Source organism: Cryptomeria japonica, chromosome 3, assembly GCF_030272615.1.
Source record: "Cryptomeria japonica chromosome 3, Sugi_1.0, whole genome shotgun sequence".
In the NCBI taxonomy this organism is placed as follows: domain Eukaryota; kingdom Viridiplantae; phylum Streptophyta; class Pinopsida; order Cupressales; family Cupressaceae; genus Cryptomeria; species Cryptomeria japonica.
The window spans coordinates 913,980,629-914,005,467 of NC_081407.1; the positions used below are offsets into that span (position 1 = coordinate 913,980,629).

The 24,839-nt window shown below is 37.5% G+C and overlaps 1 protein-coding gene across 3 annotated transcripts in view; it reads right to left on the reverse strand.

Annotated features, from left to right (window-relative positions):
- Positions 1-24,839, reverse strand: part of LOC131073146 (GPI ethanolamine phosphate transferase 2) — a 142,779-nt gene that overhangs the window by 50,090 nt on the left and 67,850 nt on the right. For all 3 annotated transcript variants that reach the window (XM_058009627.2, XM_058009571.2, XM_058009697.2), the window contains one exon: positions 10,056-10,202. In XM_058009627.2, coding sequence (XP_057865610.2) covers positions 10,056-10,202 — 147 coding nt within the window. The remainder of the gene's footprint in view (positions 1-10,055; positions 10,203-24,839) is intronic.

Below are 24,839 nucleotides of genomic sequence, written 5' to 3' on the forward strand. Positions count from 1 at the left end.
TATCCTAAGTGCCACATGTAAGTCCATTGGCAAAATAATGTAAAATAAAATCAGCACCAAATACCCTATGAAGTGGGGAAGTATGCTTCAATCCATGCTCAGGGAGGAGATGCAACAATAGGTTAAAGGATGACATTAATAGCAAATAGTGTCAAAAAACTTGTAAAATTGTGTTCAACATGAAAAAGTTAAGTGTTGGTGTTAAGGAATTCAAGGGCTCGTTTAAACTGGCATTACTATGTTAGACATTTGCCCAGCCTTTAAGGGGTTTTAAAGAACAGATTAGACACACTTTTAAGTGATTTTTTGTTATCTTCAAAACCAAGATAAGAACGTTGGAAGGCAAGCCCACCTTTTCAGTTGCTCTAGTAGCAAAAAGTTCCACTAAATATAAATAAAATAGTGTCAAACAGCTAGTAAAATTGTGCTCAACATGAAAAAGTTTGTTAGCGGTAGTTGACTACAGTTGGCGCTCTTAACCAACCGTCGAGTAGTATATAGGAAAACGATTGTATAACCAGTACGTATTTTGGAAATAAAGTTATATCGTTTTGGCCATATGCGGATGTTTGCTTTCTAATCTACCGCATTGATTATGTAAACTATTACATTCCTATTTAGTTTGTATAGTTAAAGAATACTTCCGTAGGGAGTAAACATTTTGGCGCCATTGTCAATTCGAACCTGGAAATTTGAGAGTGACCGAGAATGGCGACAGGCAGGATGGCGGAGAAATGGGCCGACCGTTTGAACAGCTTGTTACTAGTAACAAAAAGTGACAACGAGGAAAAAACACCAGAAGATCGGTTGACGCAAGACTTGGCACATGTGTGGGAAGTTTTGGTGAATCAGTACGTGTAGAGGTAAGCTCGAGAGAGAATGGTCCTGAGAGCACGATACGTGACGAACTTGCAGTGAACCACGCGTCTTAAATCGTCTCGAGAGAATTGCACGGCTGTTGGCACGAAATTTGATTGAATTGCAACATCGATGGAAGGAAAGGAATTGAGAGCGACGTCAGCAACAAATACTACAACAATACGAAGAAAGGATCCATAGGGAGGAAGAAGAGTGAGATACTGGCAGACGTCGTAGCCCCTACAATTAATGCCCCTACGACCAAATAAGAACTGACGTACCAAAGACACTTAAGAGGAGGGAGAGGGATTAGTAAGGGGATCTCTTTGACTGAGAGAGAAAAGTGAGGAGACAACAATTTCAAGGAATCGTCGAAGGTTTGAAGAGTCTAGCGAGAAGTAGGAGTCGAAGTGTCAGCCAAAGCCGCAATCAAGAGAGGGAAAAACCGTGCACGTGGAGTGAGTTGGAAGAGGTTGCCAGGAACTTGCCGCTCCCAGACGAAGAAGTAAGCAAAGATCTCGCCGACCAGGCAAGTAACCATTCCAAACACTTTGCTTCAAGAGAAGACTCCAAATCTACAAACAGTACCAACCAACCAACCCGCATACTAGCTAACCTACCCGCATACTAGCCAGCCTTATTAATTTTAGGTTTCCTAAACCCTTCTCCTTTGCTTTTATTTCGCAGTCTGAGAATCACAACAGACCAGCTTGTTGCAAAACGTAAGTCCCCTTGTGCTCCCAACAAAACACATTGACCGTTGAGTTATCCTGCAGTCAAGACTGACATTTAGAACCTTGAGGTTGTCCCCTTTGATCAATTAAAAACAGCACTAGGGCTTCCTTACACAAGAGAGGATAGGATACTCGCCAAGATCATTCTATTTTGCGTTGGCCGGATAAAGTCGTAGCAACGCGACTTTAGACACGTCAACAGAATTGGCGCTAGAAGGAGGGCCCCTTATCAGGTTCCTTGCAGCAAGTTAGTCCATTGAGCCAATTTAAATGCTATATTTGGGATATGTTAGATCCCTGTTAAACCGAAAAATCCAAAAACATCTGAAAAATCTGAAAATACCAAAAAAGTTCCGAGTCAAAATGTTGGGTCAACCGCTTCATCAAGGCTGCCCGCAGTCCCACATTTCCCAGATCCAACAAAGGTTGAGTCTGCAGTTGTATCCAAGGCAGTTATCCCAATTCACATTGGCAGCTCCCTGCAGGATTCATGGTACAGCTAAGCACGATGAGTTGAGTTGCTTGACGATTTTGTCAAGAGTTGAGCTCGCATTGCAAGGGCAGATATTTTTCTGGGATTTCCTCAAACCAGAGGAGCTAGCACAGCCGGATATTCCTAGTCCTCTATCCAACACTGATGAGTTTACAAGATTTAAGGATCGGATTGAGAACCAGTTTGGTCTCGAGGAGTTGTGCTTGGAGAGCGCGCTGTCACCTTGGTGGTGCAGAATTCACCGCACCCCACACTCAGAATTCACTTGCTCGCTATGCATGGAGGCAGTCAACCAAGTCAGAGCCCAATATAGACTGCCTGAAGAACCAGAGGAGAGCATCATCAGCAAAGTGTGGAGTGCCTACCTCGCTGTAGATGAATACAGAAGATCGCAAAATCAATGCAGCGCCACACTCCCCGATGATGAAAAGATGGAGTTGCCAATTGTTGAGCAAGATGAACTAGTTAATCAGACTATGGCAGCAAATGACTTTGTTGTCCTTGTGCCAAAAGAAGATATGACAGCAAGTGACTATGTTGTCCCTGCACTTAATGAAGCCAAGGCTGAAGAGGATGTTTTTGAGGACGATCCAGTGAGCTCCATAGATCAGCCCGACACTGAGGAGCAATTTGTAGTAGCCCTGCCAATGGACGATGCAGTCCAAGAGCCCGTTGAAGACATTTTTGGAAAACCAATCAATCAAGGAATCCATGCTGATTGAAGACGCGCTGACAGAGGTGCATAAGGTTGCATTGTTCACACAATATGAAGATACACCGATAGGTGATGAACCCCTCTTTCCTGAGTTCGAGTTCGGTTCTGAGATCGATTTTCAGCCTGTACCACCCGACAAAGAATTTGATGTTGACTTGCACACACCGGACACTATCGAGATGCTGCACCACCAGTGGCAACCTCCTGATGAAGTTGTTGAAGCTTTTCCATCGCATGACACCCCGCATGACTCAGAAACTTGCCAGGTTGTTTCTTTCCCTCTTGCTATCAATTCTAAAAGTTTTCAGTTTGATTTTGAATATGCCGGAAAAACAACCTGTAAATGGATTAACCACAGACCTAACGAACTTCCCCAAGTGATAATACTACCCGATGTCTCGGTTAAATCTAAGAGTGGCCATCTGAAAATTTTCCTTTCAGAATACAAAGACAAACAAGCCAGACTTAGGACTGTCCCCGTTGCCCTATTACTGCTGCACATACTGAGAAATCACCCTAGGTCGGGAACGCATGCACATAGTCCGCATTGTGTACGGTCGGTTTCTCCTTGTATATAGTTAGTTTAGGTTTTGTTTTCTGTTTTAGAGTAGTTTTTTTTCTATTTTAGCTTAGTTTCGCTTTAGTTAGTTTGTTTTCCGTAGTGTAGGTGTCCTTTCAGAAGGGGTTGTCTCCCTATCATTTTTTTGTAGGGGTATGTTTGCTTTTCCCAGCATTGGTGTGCAAAGTCAGGAAGTTTTTTCGGTCTATTTCTTGGATGCCGACTTTGGTAGAGCGCCTAATTGACGGTTGCCCCCATAGTCAGTTCATCTAACCTAAGGCCTAGTCATTCTTTTAATTTAGTTGCATACTTCGTCTAGTCACCTACATTCAGATCACTGCACATTAAACGCTTAAAATCGCTTTAGTCTGACGTTTTATCAAAGCGAAGTCAATACAAGTGAAAATTTGAAGCTCTGCTTCAGCGACCACTGTAACACTCAATCCCACGTAGGCTTCATTGCTTACCAGCCAATGTGAAAAAGTGAAAGTTAAAAAAAAAAAATCAAAAGAAAAGAAATTGAAAAGCAAAGAAAGGTCAAATTGCTTGGCTTTGGGAATGCAAACATCTCTGCCGGTATTGAAAAACAAAAAAAATCTACCATAAACAGAGCAATCTTTGTGTGCTTACAGGCGATAACCTCGTCGGGGCTATGAACGCTCGCTAGCAACGAGGCAATATTCAAGTTGCTTTTGAAGTTAGACCCATCCCACATACCTTGTCTTGATTGACCAATGATATCTCAACTTTCTCTAAGCTCAAATGAACTTCACTGCACACACTCGATTTTCAAGGTTGGTGACTTGATTCAGTTTGTGACCTCATTTTTATGTTGAGTTTGCCTTTTGTCATTTGGGTTGTTTCGTGGGGTATATACTAGAGATTCTAGGGTTCGATCCGAATAGTCATCCTTGAAATGTTCAGGAACATTTCCCAGCTGAGTCACCATTTGTTGTGCGTATTGCACAGGGACCCCCATGTTATGTGTCTGTCTGCCCCGATGGAAGAAAGAAACTCGCGTATCCTCAATTCGAATCCCGAGTTTGGTCGTAAAACTTCAAAATCGGCCTAATTGCCCGAATTGCAAGATTAGAACTCTCAAACCTGACCTCTGCAAATGCCTCCCAAAGCCCGAAGTCCATCAATTGAGAGGGAATTTAAATGAAGTTAAAATTGGCCTAGAAGGCCAAAATGAGAGTTTGAGGTTGACAAATCGGCCCCAAAGGCCGAAATTCAAACAGCGAAGGCACAAATGCCTCCTAGAAACCCAAAATTTGTCAAATCCCTTTGTGAGCCAAAATGAAATGTGGGGGGCTAATTCGTGCAATTTCGCCTATCAAGCCAAAAAACTCTCCAAAGCTCACAAAAATAACTCATAGGCCGAAAGAAAACTTTAGAAGAAATCATGCGATGTATCCTTAATGACCGAAAAACGCTAATGCTCAGTATAAATCACATCATTCACTTGCTTTGGCCGAAATCCAAAACGAAGAGCAAAATCAGCCTAAATGGCCATAATACAAAGTGCAAAGCTCGCAAAACTCCCATTCAGGCCGAAAAATCTTCAAAACGGTTAAAGCTCTCAAAATCTCTTTATAGGCCGAAATTTATTAAACTCACAAAATAAGCTCATTGACCCGAAAATACCAAACTACCCAAAATCGCGAATTTCGTGTTTGTAAACCGAAAATGGTGAAAGACAAAAATCGCCAAGTTAGTTCAAATAGCCGAAGAGAGTCTCTAAAATAAAACCACGCAAATAGGCTTCATGAGTCGCGAAGTCCAAGTTTGCAAGTTCGCAAAATCCCCTTGGAACCCGAAGTTTGCAGAATACCCTTGTAAGCCGAAAACGAAATAGGCTAAAATCGCGAAGTTCAAATCATGGCTTCATAGCCCGAAAATGAAAAGAGTAAATAAGTTTTAAAACTCGTGAAATGCTAAGCCCGAAAATCATGACAATCCCACAACTCACAAAAGACTTTCCAAGCCGAAAATGATCAAATCACCAAGTTCACGCAAAACGTTTAAGGAAGCCGAGGATTCATGAAATCAAAAACAAATAACCAAGAAAGTAAAATTGCGCGATAACATTCATTTACACAAAAACTTAAGGTTTCCAAACTTGCAAAATAGTCAAATAACCCGAAAATGAGTAAATGACAGAAGACTCTTAAAATTCACGAAAAGGCCTTTAAGGCCAAAAGGAGGCTTCATAAAGAACATCACACAATCAGCTTGCAAAGGACCTCATTTTCTCGAAATTGGCTATAGAAAGAAAATCGCGAAAAAGAGGGGTTATTCAGGTTCAAATCTCGCAAAGGAGCCTTTTAGCCGAAAATTTCAAAGCGTACAAAAGCCCCATTAAACCATTAAAGCTTCAAAATCGGCTCAATAAACTAAAAAACTGAGGGAGGTAAGAGTCGCGCAATTCGGCCAATTGGCCAAAATTGAAAAAACGTCTAAATCTTCCAAATTGGCTAATTTGCTCAAAATGACAAAGGGGGACATTTCAAAAACGACTTAAACTCTCAAAATCATCATTCAACCCAAAATTAAACTTGTCAAGTCACACCAAAAGGTTTCTCAAGCCCAAAAATCATAAACAAAGGCCTGATTTTTTTCTGAAGTTGGAGAACAAATCAAGACGAAGAATCGGAGTCCACGTTTGAAGAGAGACGTTTAAAAGATACATCTCACAAAGAGCTTCTCAAGCCCAAACTCCACCGAGACGTAGCCAGACAGCATTCAAAATTTAATATTTGTTAAATTAAATTGATTGATTAAAGTCCAAATTGATTGTTCGCAAGAAAACGACGTCGAGGAAGAGCTAAAGCGTCAACCTAAGGCTCAGATTGGATGTGTGATCGCAAGCGAAGCTGAGAAGCAAAGAAGAGGAAATGCAGGATCGCACCACAAAGTGCGAGATTGGAACCAAGCATTGGGAAGCGTGCTGCTGAACCACGAAGCTAAAGTCCACCACCGAGACCAAAGACCGAAGAACATTCAAAATGCAACAATTATGCACTCTCGGAAATGCACAGCTGGAAAGATATTCCAGAAATTTAGTTTTAAAAACTAAAATTGTTTTAATGTAAAACTGCTTGTGGGCCCCACTTAAGATATTTTGAAACAAAGGGGAAACAAGTCAGTTGTGGACAACTATTCCCAACCACCAAGAGGACCGAATTAATGCCAAACAGTTGTAGGTAGTTGGAATGGTGGTTGGATAGATAACTGAAAATTGAGTGGGCATGGATTAAAGCTGCCAACTTCTAGAAGGCAAGTTGCAGCCCTTGGATGTAGTCAATCTTGGCCATAGGTTCGCCATGTAAAATCTATAAAAGGCAGGATGCCTCTCATTGTAAAGGGTAAGAGATTTTTTGTTAGATAGTTAGACTCTAATTAGATTATTGTTAGATTTTTAGGCAGTTAGAATAGGCTAGATTGTAGAAGTTTAAATTTTAGTAGCATAGAGATGCTGCAAAAATTGTTGTAATAGGCAGCTGAAATCAATATATAGACATTGATTTGGTGTTTATCATCTTGTTTTTCATCCTGTTTGCATGGTTTCTTTCAGCATTTTAGATAGATCTTTATGTTTTGGGTGTGCAGGTATTTGATGGATTCAGGCTCATACCATTGAGGATATATTGATTGTGTATCCTTTTGTATGGTTAACTTGAGCCTTTGAATCGTGCTTAGTTCAATTGCAGGTGCCCATCTGAGCTGCGCCAGAATTGGGTGCTTAGCCATGCTCCTGTAGTCTGAAAATCTTCCAAGTCCCCTAGAAGATTGCACCGTTCCTGCAAGGTTGTGAGTTATTCTGGCCAAGCAAGGATTGGTTATGTTGAATCCGTCCACCCGCATACTGGCCAGCCTTATTAATTTTAGGTTTCCTAAACCCTTATCCTTTGCTTTTATTTCCCAATCTAAGAATCACAGCAGACCGACTTGTTACAAAACGTAAATCCCCTTGTGCTCCCAGCAAAACACATCGACAATTGAATTATCCTGCAGTCAAGAACTAACATTTAGAACCTTGAGGTTGTCCCTTTTGATCAATTAAAAACAGCATTAGGGCTTCCTTACACAAGAGAGGATAGGATACTTGCCGAGATCATTCTATTTTGTGTTGGCCGGATAGAGTCGTAGCAAAGCAACTTTAGACACGTCAACAGTTCCAACTATCAAGTCTTGACTGCTTAGGATAACTCAGCGGTAATGTGTTGTGTTGGTAAACACGAGGGGACTTACGGATACAAGAAGTTGGCTTGCATTTGACAATGCCTTGATTCTCAGACTGGGGAAAATAAAAGTTGATAGAGATAGGGTTTAGGGACCCTAAGTACAATGAAAGTAGCAGTTGGTGCTACAGGCAGACAGATTTCAAATAACTAATTCTTGTTCTGTTAGAGACACCCTCACAACTCCACAAGAATAGTGCAAGCTCCTAGGAAATAAAAGATTTTCAGACTATGGACATTCACTCCAAGCATCCAATTCTGGCGCAACCTGAAGCAAACACCCACAATTGAACTAACAACGGTTTTGGGTTCAGACTAACCATACACAGAGACCTACAATCAACAAGCCCCCAATGGCATAGTTGAACTACTCACCATTGGCAAAAACTCGCCAAGGCCTGAAAAAAAAACGGAGGAAAAATTCGGCCAGTACTCGACAACTTAAAAAACACGCTTAAATTTAATTAAAAATGCATTTTTTTTGCAAAATTCAATGAGAAGATGCATCCAATGAGTCAATAAATGAGAACACAAAAGAAACAAGCTAAGTCTAGATATATTTAAATGCAAAGTGGGTAGAAAATTGCATCCTCGTGAGGAATGCTAATGGCTGGAAGCAAAATAGTAAAGAGTTATTGTAAAACTAAAAGTAAATACATCATTACAATTACATCTTCCTCTTTCCAGCTCTAGTATAAACTGGGGGAGAGGTAGAACTAGAGGGTCTAGTCCTAGAAGTCTGTTGTGGTTGTGGGCGTGGCGTGACTCGTGAGTGTGACTATGCCTCCTTGCTCGGTATGTCTAGCTCAGGCTATGGCTCATCCTCCATCCTGGATGAAGCTATGTCTCTACCTACTCCTAGCACTGGCAATGACTCCTCATCCTCCTCAATGTCATCCAAAGTGAAACCAAATCCACCCCCCTCCTCCTCCATAGCCTGCCTCTCCAAATCAGTGATGTCATCCTTTGTAAACAATGGAGGTTGCTCCTATGATGTCCAATCACTATAAGGATCTATATCATCCAAGTCAATTGGACCAGCTGGTGCTTCCTCTACCTTCCTTATGCGCAACTGAAAATTATATTGCACAAAGACAAGGTCATTGAGGCGTTTTTGCGCTAACTTGCTCCTCTTCTTCGTGTGGATGGCTTCAAACAAGCTCCAATTGCGCTCACAACTAGATGAACTACAAGGCTGACATAAGATTCTGAGGGCAATTTTTTTGAGATTTGGGGCATTTCCACCTCAACTTTGCCACCAAGCATCTACAAAATAAAAAAATATTGAAAAGTTAGAAAGCAAAGAGAAAAGCAAAAACATAATTTATCAATTTATCAATCACTTTAGACCCCAAAATCCAAATGGCAAATGTTATACCAGGGGTTCGAGTGGTTCTTCCTCTCTTGGCCAGCTCTGAAGAGAATAGCTTACCCCTTGCTTCCTCATAATTTTGGAGTTCTGTCACAACGCGGTCTCTCACCTCAACCTCGAGTATCATCCTTTGAATGCATATAGTGAGACCCTCCATGACCTCTCCTCTAGAGCCATAAATAAAATCTCATCATTTAAGGACTCCACTTCACTAGCATCCGATGAACAGACTCCTCTTCAGTAGCATCCGATGAGTCTTCTTTTCCTTTCCTTGGTATTTCTTTTTACCAAACTAAGACTTCTTTTCATAACTGCTAACCTCATCCTTCTCATATGGATATTTGGCTGCAAAATGTCCTACCTTGCCACAGTTTAAGCACTTGAAAGGCAGCTTGCCTTTATATTTTCCAGAACCTTTTTTTAATTTTCTCACAAAGTGAGCCTCTTGAAAATATTTAATGGCAAATCACAATTTAGGGAGGATAAAAGGCAATACAAAAGTTTGTAAAATACAATTATACATAAATTCATTCTTGCAAAGAAACTACGATCCCATAGACTTCAGCATAAGGAACAATCTTGGAATTATATTTTGATTCCAATTTTCCTATTGTCTTTCAATTGGATTGGACATGCTTTCCTTTAAGTTTCTTAGGACATTAAGTGATCTTCAATACAAGATACAACTAAAGCTCAAGAGTTGTAAATTATTCATGTGATTCTGTGCATTAATAGATACAATAAAAGTAAAGGACAAAGTTAAGAACTTATTTTCCCTTAATCAGGGATTCAACTCTAAGACATGCAATTCAACATAACAAGCCCTAAGCCTATGATACTCGATAGCATATCATAGCTAAAAGAAGTAAAATAATACAATGAACAGTTATCAAGGGTAATTGTCCAAAGAACTATGTATGTTCTAGTCAATGATGAGTTGGAATATTTCACTTTAAACTTTGCAATCATGAATTTAAAGTAACTGATCTTTATAACCACAATGCCAGAGGCAGCTTCCACAAGCCAGTATTTCTACTGAAGCTTGAAGAAAATTGACAAACACGGTCAGAAATATCTTACCTGGAAAGCTGAATAAGGAAGTGTAGCTGAAGTATTTATGTTTAAAGCAGCATTCATAGGAATAAAAAGAGCTAGAGAATCAGTTTCTTCAAAAGAGGATCCTCCATGGTTCCCTCCATCATTCATGCCATGGTCACTGACCACAATCTGATTTAGCATTCAAAACATACAAAAATACAAAAAGAAAATTAATAAGTATAGTTTGAACATACATTTAAATTGTTTGTGAGGTTTAGAAATTAGAATGTATTTTCATTTATCATATATTTCAAATATTTACATGAACTAAAAAAAGAAAAAGACAATAACATATTTTTTATTTTCAGACTGATTAAAAAACATTTATATTTCACAGAAAAGACAAGTCTGGAGAAAATATCTGAGAGTTGTGAATCAAAATAGCATGAACGTCATCAACAAAAATGTGTTCACTTTCCAATTCAGAAACATCGAAAAATAAAGTTCTGCACTGTGCGATAAATATTTAAAACTGTGTATGGCATGTCATATGTGACATTTAAATATTTAATATAAAAGATTCAAAATTTAATGCCCTATATAGTTACATATACAGCAACTTAAGCCCCTGCCATAAAACTTATTATTACTGGAATATAAGGCCACTTGTGTGTGTGTGTGTGTGTGTGTGTGTGTGTGTGAATAGCATGATTGTGGGCTAAGATACCCTAAAATTCAATATATTTAGAAATTGAATAAACCTTTGAGGTAGGGCAACATCATACAATACGTCTTATGGAAGAAGTTACTCCACAAAATATGCCTGACATGAGATGCAAACCAAATAAAAGACTTCATATCTTCCATATATAACAATAATATGTAGAAATAAAATAGAAATCACACAACATGGGATGTTTGTGGGTTAAAATAGCCTAAAATTCAATATATCTAAAAAATGAGCAAACCTTTGAGGCAGGGCAACACCATACAAACCTCTTATGGAAAAAATTACTCCACATAATATCCCGAACATGAAATCTAAACAAAAGACAATACTCTTCATTTCCTATACAATGATATTCAACTTCTATAGATAGACCTCTTCCTAATTATTTAATGGAGGGGTATGACATTAATACCAACATAGGACAACTCATTACCCAATATTATTAATAACATTAGTTATCTATACAACCCAATATTACCAAAGGTACATGTAACACATGTTGGCAAATCCATCACCCTATAATATCATAGTTCTAGGCATATAACATGTCATCTCTCCTTGAAATGTTTTGTCCAAGAAATATGAGAAGAAGCCAAATAGTGAGTCTTGTATAAATCGTTCACATGACACCATGGTCTACCACCCAACCATCCATATATAATCATCTTAGGCAGCACTACTTTATTATAGCTATCTCCAAACTCCAAACCTTGTTTCATACTTCACTAAACTACTATGATTCCATTCATATTCACTAATATTCCTATAACGTTAGTGATTGCTTCTCTAATACCACTTCTCATTATCTAAATATATAGTAAATGTATTACAAATAATAACAATAATATGTAGAAATATAATAGAGACTACACAACAAAAGAGATGTTTGTGAGCCACGATGCCCAAACATGAAATATATTTAGAAATAGAACAAAGCCTTCAAATAGAGCAATAACATACAACAATCTTTAAGGAAGAAGCCACCCCACAACATCCTCGAAATGAGATCCAAATGAAGTACAATAATCTTCATATCATTTACAATGATATTCACCTCCCATATATAGACCTCTATCCAATAATACAATAATATGATAAACCCTAAGTTACCGATTTGAGTTCAGGCTCGAGTTTGGGGAAGCAACCTCGACTCATGGGTTCAGGAAAAAAAAAATTGCCCTTTGGGTTCATGGGTCGAGTTCATCCTATATATATATATATATATATATATATATACAAAATTATAAAACTAAATACGTTTAATAGTATGCTATTGATCAATGCCAAATACCAATTGATAGTTTAGAATTTCAAAAATATCATATTATGTCATATGCCATATAATATATATCAATGTATCATAGATTCATATATGTCCAAGTTCATGATTTAAATGAAGATCATTACAATTACAAAATTGACAATCAAAAATAATAATTGTCTTCTATCTTAATCAATCATCAAAAGGATCTAGATCAAGATCATCATCATTCGCTCCAAGTTCAAATTAAAAATCATTTGAACCCAAAACAATGCACTACCACTAGGTGCATCAAGTGTAGGTATCTCATCACCATCATCCATAGTGACTCTAGCCAGATCGTCAATAGTTCCATCCAAGTTGGTACACTCAAGGGCTACATCCCAACGGTTCATTGACCCGTCCTTGTATTGTTGTTTCTTATGGTTTAGAAGACGCAAATTGGAATGAATATAAACCAAGTCTTCTACTCTTTTTGAAGCCAACCAATTACACTTCACTAAGTAGATAAAGGAGTATGTACTCCAATTCTATTCAGCAGTGGAAGAACTAGCAACATGTTGAAATTGGAGAGAAAACCAACAAAACTTAAAATTAATAATTGTAAAGTAAATTAAAGAATGTTCAATGCTAAAGTCTACAATACAAATGTTAAAATATAAAGTAAAAAAAACTTACTTGTGATAGAATCTTGATTGCAAGAGGTTGGAGGAACATATAATCTTGACCATGAAGGTACCACCATGTAGTACCATTCATTTTGGATTGGTCATTAATGGCACAAGGACTGTGACTTCTTCCTGAGATAAACAAACCAAACTCTTTTCTAACACTTTCTACCACTTCAGGATGTATGAAGAGTCTAGCAAATGCTCGCTTGTACCCAATAGCAACTTCAAAATTTCTATACGGTGGAGTTCTCCCTGGCAAAGAAAGTACTTCATTGCTATAGTACATGGGAGATAATGCATGTGCAAGGCGGTGCAATGGCGTGCTCATCTTGCTCCAACAATGAAGAATGATTTTTACCACCCTTTTGAAAAATACTTCTTCGGGGCCATTCTCTTTTTTTACTATTATGACTGATTTTTTCAATCATGGTGTCTGTGCCATCATAGACTTCCCCCAAACATGTTGCATTTGTATCAGTATACCTGATCATACTCATGATAGGCTCGATGAAATTCAAGACATATCCACACGATCCCATCAATTGTCATCCACGATCAATGACTTAACCTTTTGGGCCCTTTCTGAATTTGCTTGTTTCCAAACACCCCATTGTTTACTAATAACCATGGCACTCAATGTTTCACCTTCAAAAGTTGTCTGATGATTATTGTATCTAATTGAAATCAAGTCTCAACAACCGAGGTTCACGTAAAAAATATGTCAATAACACATGAAAAAATATTATAGACATATTAAACATGGCATACATAAAATTAAATAGATAAATTAAATTTACCTTCAGCAATTCAAACTTCGAGAACTCCTGAAAATGGCTTGTGACATATGGTGGTTTGTCACAAACACTTGGATCTCCTCACCCTCTTGGTATACTTCCTTCGCCAACTCTATTTGAGTGCCAATTGCTTGCATCACCAAGTTGAGGGAGTGTACAATGCATGGTATCCAAAAAATGTGCACATATCTTCGCTCAACCAAAGCACCTGCAGCCCTACAAACCTTTGCATTGTCTGTAATGACTTGGACAACATTTTCATGACCCACCATATCTATGGAATCAAAGAAGACTCTAGAAAAGAACTTTGTGTCTTAGAGTTGCCCCTCACAATCAACTGCCCTCAAAAACATTGCCCCTTTGGGGGACACAGCAATAACATTTATTAATGGACAGTTTTTGCAATCTTTTCATCCATCAGAAACAATAGAAACACCCGATTCAACCCAAGAATCTCTAATCGGTTTCAGAGATGTCTCTACGAAATTTGTCTCTCTTGCCAATACGGTGGTGCACAACTTTTCATACCCATGACTTGTGAAACCAGAAGGTGCATTATTGATTGTCGTCACCATCTCCCGCCAATAAGGTGATCTTACCAGGTTGAAAGGAAGACCATTCACATAGATGCAATGTTCAATTTTCTACTCTACAATATCTCTTGCTTCCATTTTAAAAGCTTTGTCAAATGGGCCTCTTTTGCGGGAAACATTAGGATTTTCTACTTCATTTTGCATAGAGGGTATCCCCAAGAAAGGATGATGGGAGGTCTTTTATGGTAGTATATGATCTTTAGGTAGTGTCATTGGTGTTTTGCTTGTGGATAGGATTAGCTCTTAGTTTTTTTGTTGCTATAGCTTGATCAGCTTCTTCTTGTTCTCTAATGAATCTTGTTATTTGTGTTGCAAACGACCCTTGCTCATTTGGCCCTACACACATTTTGATCTCTTTCCCAACAAGGCCACAAAAGTGACATCTCACTCGATAATATGAGCACCTATAATTAGTTTTACAAAAATTACAATTGCATTCATATCCCCCACATCCCAAAAGTTGTTGAAGCATTGTAGTATAATTCCATAAAGGAGATCCTCTATCAGCTTTAAATTTTAGGTTTTGAGTCTTGTAACCCCCACTCACTGAACTCGAACTTGTTGCCATTTTCATTTTTTTGCTATTATAAGAAAATAAACATTTTTAAATTAGAAATAAATAAAAAATTAAAAAATGCAAGATTACACAATGTAAAAGCTAATGGAAGTGTGAAATATAACGGTTAAAGTGTGGTGGATTATATTATAAGCTCAAAGAAACTTATGTCAAGTTTCATAGAAGTAGAGGTGGAGGACTGTCCCACTGAAATGAAATCAGACCGTAGCCCAATATACGTTAAGATTAGCATGCCGAAAGATAACCAGCATCAAGAGAAGATACAACAAAAAGAAAAGAAAGAGGTCACTCAAGGTATTGTCCTCTTGATGCATGAAACCAAGAAACCTTTCAAACAATGCTCAAAAACAGCTACATGGAAAGGGAGCCAATGGGCTGGCTAGTTCAAGCAAAGAAACAATCGGAAGCATCAAGCTAACTTCAATAATCCTCAAGGCACTCAATTCATGCAAAAGGTCTAGGCGTACGAGAAGTAGCAAGAATAGCTTTCCGACAAATCCATAGTATGACGAAGAATGTAAGGCAGCAAAGAAAATGGTCAAAATATGGGGCAATAACAAGGAATATGTAAAGCTAGTAAGAATGAAAAAAGAGGTTTATATGCAAACTAGAAGAAAAGAAATGATTTTGCTTGAGAGGCACGATCCAAGAGGCTTTTGGAGACAGTTGCAGCAAAGAGACACAGTCAAAGAGAATAATATCACAGAACTTCAGTGGTTAGAATATGCAAAGAAACTATATGAGAAAGTGCAAGATAAAGACACCTCGCCGGTAATCAAGTCAAGAACTAAACTCTTCTCCTCGAACAATATTAAAGAAGGAATTAAAAAACTTGCAATAGGTAAAGCTCGAGACATAGATGGCTTACAAGTGGAATATTTAAGATGGGGCATGGAAATCCTCACACCACACATTAAAAGAATATTGAATGGGGACATTCAAAATGGATTTCCGACAAATTAGACAACTAGTGTTGTCATCCCCACGCTTAAGAGTGGCGACATCAACAATCCTTCAAATTATTGCACTATAATGATCAATCCTCTTTTTGGTAAACTTTTTGGGAGCATGATAGAAAGACGAATCAGTATTTGGGCTGAAAAAGAGGGAAAGAGGGCGAAAGGGCAAGCAGGTTTGAGGCCGAAACATTCTACGATCAACCATTGAATTACACTAGGACACTTGATTGAAAAGGTTTGGGACAAACAAGGAGGGGAGGTCTTTTGTTGCTTTGTTGAATTCAAGAAAGCTTTTGACACGGTACGTAGAAGTAAACTATGGAGTAGAATGGAAGAATTGGGAATTCCAGAACATCATAGGGTTGTTGTTCATAGGTTGTATGACCAAGTCTTGGCCAAAATCTGAACCAAACAGCGATTATCAGAATGCTTTGGAAGTGACATTGGGGTCAAGCAGGGCTGCCCATTATCTCCTACCTTATTTGGGTTATACATTGAAAAACTAGAGGAATAGATCGACAAGTTTGGTGGAGGGGGAATTCGTTTGACCAATTATGTAATAAAATTGCTCTTATATGCTGGTGATCTTATTTTAATGGCAAAATCAGCACCAGATTTGAAGGAACACTTGAAAGCTCTAGAACTTTTTTGTCATGAAACAGGGATGCAAGTGAACACTGGAAAAACTAAGGTCATGATCTTTACCTTGAAGAGAAAGAAAGTTCATAGGGAATTTGTTTTTGAGGGCAGCCCATTACAAATGGTCAATGAATATAAATACCTTGGCCTTGACTTCCACAATAAACTCAACTGGGAAACATGTAGAGCAAAAAGGATTCAAAGAGGATGGAAAGCCTTATACTCATTGCAAAAATAGAAGTAGAAGAGCTGAGCTATGGGACTGGAAAACTAAGAAGACTCTTTTTGGCCTTCTTGTGGTTCTAGTGGTTTTATATGGTTGTGAGGTTTGGGGCAGCAACACTTCAAAAAGTAAATGGAGGTAGATAGAGAGATTACAAAAACATTTAATCACAAACAGCCTCAAGATTAAATCATCTATTCCATACAAGATTGTTCTAGTAGAAGTGGGGGCTTTTCCTATTGAGGCGCGGCTATGGTTCGGTTACTAAGTTATCTAAGAAGAGTAGAAAACATTGGAGATACATCGTTGGCCAAAAATAGCAGCGGAAGAGAAGCTAGAGAGAGGAAGAATACATGAATGAAGCAAAACATTAAATGGATGAATAAATGGGATATTAGCATAAGAGACTACCCAAATAACAATATGGAAATAAAAAAGTACATGCAAGGAAAGTTTAGAGAAAGCATGTGGACAGGACAACTTGGGAGGAAAAAGGAATATTATATCAAAAATTTCAATTCCACACATGACCATACACAAAAGAATTACATAGAAATGGATATAAAATGGAAAGCAAAAAAGGTTAATTGCTCATATTAGAACCAGCTCACATCAACTTAGATGTGAAACCGGAAGATGGATCATACCTAAAGAGGAGTGGGCAGATAGAAAATGTAGATATTGCACCCAAGGTGTAGTGGAGACAGAATGGCATTACATCATGGAATGCCTAGCTTACAAGGATATCTGGATCCAATACATTGACACGCTAAATGTAAACACCTTGAGCAATCTATTTGAAGAAGAAAAGATAACAAGAGTTGCAGATTTCTTGATTAAGTTACACAGTTTAAGATCCAAGATGCAGAAGGAAAAGGAAAAGGAGGTTTAGCAGACATAGCTCTTTCGTCTTTGCATACTCTTCTTTGCTAGCTACTCGTGGGCCCCATAGGTTGTTTGGCCTTGTGGACGTTATTAAAAGGATTCATTCATTCATTCATTGTAAAAAATAGTAGAACTTGTTTATCTTTTTCTAAAAAAATTGAAAAAATTCATTAAAAGATTAAAGAATAGGATCAAATGCTTGCCTTAGATTCTTGAATCTCCTTTGTGCAAGCTATCCTCCTTCCTCAAGCACTCCACGAACAATCTCCTTCTAAAATAATCACCTGCCCTTCAAAATGCCAAAATGAAAGCAAGGGAGAATGAATGAGCAAATGAGCATGTTTTAGGTTTAAACAATGTTATAGGGAGGCGGATTAGGGTTTTTCTTTAAATAAGGCAAAAAAAATACAATTTTTATTGTTTTTTAAGTCACTTTCCCGGCAACGCACCTGAGTTCGTCCAGGTGTGGCCCGAGGCCCCTAGGGTGCACCCAACTCGACACCCAACGAGAACCCGGACCCATGCGGACCCAATCCGGGCACGGACCTCCATACCCACGAACCCAATATCTCAAGATAAACCACTAATCCAAAATAGGATGACTCATCACCATTGTTGGAAATATCATCATTGATGTCAAAGGGGCATGGACATGTTTATCATTGTTGTCAAGAAGAAATTAGTTGTCCAAGATTGGTGTCATTAATGTCAAGACAGATTTGAGGCAACATTGATGCAAGTTAGCTTGTGCCAAACTGATGGCACTATCTTCGAGATTTCATTCGACAAGGACACAGTTTGGATATTAAATAGAGAAAATAATAATTTATTTCCTTGCTGGCCAATCCATGTTCTACACCCTAAATGAAGGCATTATTAATTGTAAATAAATATAATTATTATTAATTTTTATGGACCCGACACCCCTCTTTGAGTCACCCCACTTGGGGATTTGAAATAAATCGTTATAATATTTTTTGTGCCTCACAAGAGGGCCGACCTCCTTGGCATTGAAATTTCAAAATAAAAAAATATATATTCTTTAAGGGGCTGACCACTTTATAGTTTGCACCCACCTTGTAATGGTATTTTAAATAAATAAATATTTTTCCTTGCTGACTTGGCCGACAACTTTTGGAGGGGTACATTTTTTGGTGAAGGGGTACATTGCAAGGTATAAATAGGAGATGCTTAGAGGGTTTTCAAGCAAGCAATCAATTGAATATTATTTCGATAAGAGCAGATCTAGAGCAGTCCTAGAGCAGAGAAATGTGAAGAATATTTCAGATTTGTTTTGAAGCATATTGGAGCAAATTTATGAGACATACTTGAGCAGAATATGAACAGATTTATGGAGGATTTGTGAGCAGATTCACAAACAAGTTATGAGCAGATTGCGAGAATATTTATAAGAAGATCATAAAAGGCAGATTTATGGCAGACCTATAAAGAGGAGATTATGTAGATTTAAAAGAGGATTGTATAGTAGATTTATAAAGAAGAGATCTATGGCAGATTTGTAAAGAAGAGTATATGCAAGATTTAGAAGATGAGTCTATGGCAGAAATATATGTGAAAGGAAGGTTAAAATACTCGCAAGAAAAATTGTGAGGGTCGCGAGTACTCGGGAGCCGGAAGGGTTGCGAGAAAACTCATGAAAAAGTTTTGGACTTAAATTGCAGCGTTTTTTACCCTGAAAATCATGAAAAAAACTGCCTAAGCTTGGGAAAAAATCGCCAAAAGACTGAATATAAAGTGACATTCAACAACAAAGATCTGGAATGAGTAATGTTGGTAGCACTGTTATGTATTTTTTGATAATTGCATCTTTACCTGCAATAGCTGTTTTCTACAAAGTTACCCCGAGTTTCCGGGACGGGGACGGCAGGGGACGGCAGGACGCGTTTCCGGGACGGCAAATTTTTTTGCCAAATTTGGGGACGGCGGGGGACGGCAAAGGGGACGGCTATATAAATAATAGGAAAAATTTAAAATATATAGGAAATTTTCAAAATTCTAAATCTTCATATGAAAACATGGATAAAGCATGCATACATACATTATATTCATATGAAAACAATAAAACATGGATATAGTATGTGTATGATACTATGAAAAGTTGAAAACATTTTAGAATGTAAATTTTGTACATACAACATTGTTAATACTCAATAGACAATATGCAATTATGCATTCATAAATCAGAATTTCAATTCATTCACATTGTCAATATGCATATCAATAGACTCGGAGGTTAAATTTTCCCTACTTCTATCGACGCAGTTTCCCCCCATATTTGTCAAAATGCCCAAAGGCTACACTGCTGCCATATAGTTTCATTGTCAAAATTATGAATTAAATTAATAAATTTAAAATTTAATTAATGTTATCTTTTAATTTTTTTTATTTTAAATAACAATTTGAATTAATAAGGGGCCTATATTAGAAAATTTAAATAAAAAATTGAAAATACAACTTTTTAAATTTTTTTAATATTTTTAAGGGCCTTAGATATGGGGGACGTCTGGCCGTCCCCGGGACGGATTGGGGACGTCCCAGCCGTCCCCGGGACGTACGGACGTCCCCCAAAGCTAGGGCAGGCATCCCCCCGTTTCAAGGACGTCCCCTCAAAATACAGGGCAATTTGGGGACGGGGGGAAACGTCCCCTGGCCGTCCCCAAGTCCCCGGGATGGGGACGGGGGTTTTTCAGATCGGGGACGCGTCCCCGAGTAACTCTGGTTTTCTACACTTTACTTCAATAAACAAATCAATAATGTATCGTTGAAATTGGGATTGTTAATGTCAGTTGCCATATCTTTCCATTCTATACTTGCTGTTTCACATACTCGTAGCTTTGATTTATTCATTTTTTATAATTATAATATTAACAAGTCTATCGCCTGACCTTTTTCAAGTATAGTGTGTTTACATTCTTATTTTTCCTATTAGCTTGGCCATTCTTTCGTTCTCTCCATTTTTTCTTATTACCATGTGTTTTAAAACTAAAATATGAACACAACAGTGGCTGGCAGCACACATTCAAAATAGAAAGAAGCATAGACTTGAGCACAATTAAAATAGATTTTAATTCATTTATTTTTTAAAATAAAAAAATAAACTATTTGGATGACAACTTTTAGATAATTATCTTTCTGAACTTAAATCATACATCTTGCATATCTTTGTTTAAAAAAAAAAAAAAAAATTAGAAATTACATGTACATATTTATAATTTATTTAATATTTTCCAAAACATCAAAAATAACATTTCTAATTGAAATTGAGTATTATCTTTCATAATTTATGATTTCTAATGTTCATTGATACCAAAACTTGAACTTAATATGTAATCAAAGGTTGTAGTCGTTTTGTGGTCCATGATATGATTCAATTCAATTTTATTTAGATGTTGCACTTAATTTTTGGTCTATGCTATGTATTTAACTCAAACTTTGATTTATATATGATGGAAATCAGTATATGTTCTACAAATTTGGTGTATATGTGTGTTTTTTAAGAATATTTACAGAAATTATATATTTTCCAATGTTCAATATATTTGTCAAGTTATTGCCGATTTTTTCCCGAGATTCCTGGCGAGTTCCGAGATTTTAAAAATTTTGGGCCAGCCAAGTCTGAGTTTTTCAACTGTGAAAGCATTGCATTCAGATTTGTGGAGGAATGTATTGCATCATCATCAAGTAGATTTGTGAAGAAGAGCATTTGTATGCTAGTCATTGGATCATATACAAGCAGATTTGTGATGGAAACTATATCTACTTTCAGATTTTGTGAAGTTATCATCCATTGAAGAATTTAGAAGTTGGTGCTTCCTTGTGGATTGGTGTCTCTTGTCCAGTAGGTTGCTAGCTATGAATTAAGAGCATTGGTGTCTCCTATCGTTTTGTACCTATGAAGTTTGTAAGACAAGTTTTTATAAGCATATATTTTGTTGTGGATTATCCTGTAAGGGTTTCTTCATAAATCATGTGCTATTCTTGTGTTAGATAATCGTTGCATCTTATGTGAATGATCTTGTCCAATTGATGTGCTTATGGTATTACGTTTTGAAAAGCAAATAATTATATTATAATGATTCACACCTCCCCCCTCCCACAATATATTCATCATGTTCTCATCGACCACATAATATCACATGCCTATGCATATTTGACTCTAGTAAGTCTCCACAATAACCTATATGTCCTCTATCCATATCTCTATGTAAGAGAATGAGAGACAAAAACAAAAGAAAAAGGAATTAAATATATCAATACTTGTATTGATGAAATTAATCAATGAGAATCAATGCAACATGTATAAGTAAAGAATGGGATGGCATAATGAATAATTCTAATCAAATCATATGACAACAACCAATCCATGATTCCAACAACTAGGTACTTGATGGTGTCTCAAATACCCCCCCGCCACTTCAAAACAAAGTTGTCAACGAAATACCCATTTAGAATATTTTGTAATTTGTTGTTCAAGGATCTTGTCAACATTATAGTGGATATCAATGTAATAACGACGCACCAAAACTTTTAATTTTTCAATATAGGAAAGATAAATACAAGTTTGTGCGCTTTTTGATCACCAAGTTCTCAATGTGGGCAAGGTGAGATTCTGTGGTGTTTGGACAACACACATTCCATCTAGGAGAATGCACTGCTAAAATGTAAAGAGAAGACAACAAAAGCATGCAGGCGACAGAGATGACCCAAATCAACACCTCTTCAGTAGACAAGGAAATTCAATAAAGCCAAAATGACTGATTACAAGCAAAAATCCATGCCAAAGCAGGCTTCAAATGCAAAGGGATCTTGCGGTGAACCAACCAAGACCTTCAATGATAAATACATTAATCGATAATATGCCATCTAATTTTACAAAAGATTGAACATGAAATGCACAATTCTCTAGCAGTTCTACCATCTAGAATTACAATAATACGAGCAAGGAATGCACTAAGTAAAACTAAGAATGATATTGATAAGAGAAGCTAGCTGCGCACACTAATAATGTTATTCAAAATAAAGAACACATTGATGTACATACATAAATTAGTCAATAAAATCATAGGTTGATATCATACATGCAGACTCAATACACTAAAGTGCAATGCCAACGAGGGTTGAAGGATGGTGTAGAATGTTGATTGTAGACCTCCCAACTCACAAAACATTACTCAAAATTGTTATATCGAACTATTTAAGTCTGAAAAATACCTTCATTCTACCATACTTAATACCACAAACCATTGTATAACCACCATCTAACTATAGGATAAAACAACACTACTGTACTACCCAACAATGATACAAGAGCACTGCAGGCAGATGGAAATCAGCATCATCCAAAATATGTCTGATTTTTTTCTTTTCTTCTTTGTAGCTTTGTGTTTTGAGTTTACATTTTGCAAATATTGTAGAGCTATTCCTTGAGCCTACACTAGAAGATCGTTTTTAATCTATAAATGAAGTTATTAAAGCCTTAATGTCTAAAGATGGTTGTAATATCCCCTTCCCAATTTGCCCTAGAATTTACCCTAAAATCACAATTGTAACAATTTAGGGTTAGGGTTACATCTTACCAAATAAATATCTCTTCAATGAAATGCAATCCTCGATTTGAATCCTGCAATCACAACATGAACAGCATATGCAAATATACACATATATATGTTTAATCATTAGGATTAAGCAATTACATCATATTCACAGATAATCAATAATAGAAGCATATTAGGGTTTGGGAGAAGGGACATGATGGGTCCGTCGAAGCCATTTCTACACCAAGCCCAAGAGTGGATGTCTACCACAGCCCTCTTGCTTGGCGGCTTGAATCTGCTTTCCCCATCAATGTCTCATCTCCCTAAAGACACTTGACATCTTGTGTAATTGGGTGAAGGTCGTAAGTGGGTTACTTGGCTCTCTATGTAAGTGCCCTCCGTGTAATGTCCCCTTCCCATTTTTGTCCTAGAATTATAATTATATCAACTTAGCGTTAGGTTACTCTTAACTAGTAAGGTTTATGATACTTCTTACTAGGAAGACCAACATATTTCAACATAACTATTATGCTTAGATTCAATTATTGCAATTAATGAACATTTAGCTTTCATAATACATTTGATAACTATTATATTTAAGCCCCAATCCCTACCTCTAGCCTAATCCTCAACCCTAAAAAGGATGGGGAATAACCATGTTAGGGTGCTAAAAACTATCCTTCACAAATAGTTCCTTTGTATGATGTAACACATGCCCATTCCACTGCAAGTCTTATCTATTGCCCTTGTATGATGTAGCATGGTGCATTCCACCATAGGACTTACCTATCTTGTGAGGTATTAATACCGCCTCTCCCTAACATTCCCACATTCAATCCTTCTTAGGGGCAATAGGAAAGATTAAAGATTAGGCTACCATATAACAATTCTTAATGTATTAAGAACGTAAATGTTATGAACATATTCTAATCATTTATTTATATGAATTTACTATCTTAGTCCACTTGCATATATATATATATATATATTATTAATGCTTATAATATATGAATATAAAGATAACATAATTCTACTCATATTATGTGTCAAAGATTGGCCTTTCATCTTTAATTGTAATAATTAATTGTTCCAATTATAAAATAGATTCAGCATACCAGGCTGTGGTCTAATAGCAGATTGCAATTTAAACTTGATCGATACTTGAGAGCCAGTTCTTATTAACTGTCTTATCTGATCCATGATGATGCCTCTAGAGGCTTTTGATTCCTTTCCTTTATATCTCCCAATGTGAAGGAGAGGTCACACCTCTTCATCATGCATGCCCTTTGGCAATAGACGCACCCTTTCACCATTAGCACCCTCTGAAAGAGTGCAACTCTTCATTATGTCTGCCCTTTGAAAGAGACACACTTTCACAATCAGATCTGCACTTCTGATTCCTAAATTACCCCCCTTTCAAATGAAGTTCTCTTCTCCCTTTATATCTCATGTTTGAGGTGTTGTGAGGTATTCACACATCGCCCCATTGCAAATGGGGACCCTGACTTTTTCGCTTTCTAGGTTAGTCGTCTTAGCTTAGTTGTTAGTTGTTGTCGAGTCTTTGCTATTAACCTTTTGTTTGTAGTTGCTCAGGAGCTGATCAAGTCTCCCTCTTAAGAATGAAGTGAGGTTCAACACTCCCTTTGCCCAGCCAAGACATAATCACTTCCAATTCTCCCAGCACTACCTGAGGGTGCCCAAACCCGATCACTCCCATTTCCATTTCTCATCATTGACATCACCATTTCCTTCTATTTCCACCTCCCCTACCACGCTTCACTTCCATTTACCATATCCTCTACCCACCTACCTTTCTATACTCCATCTACCCTTACTTCCTTCCACCCATCCCCATATCCTAACCTACTTCACCTACATAACCTACCTTATATTTCCTAACTTCCATCCCACATCCTTAACCTACCCCTACCACTACCTT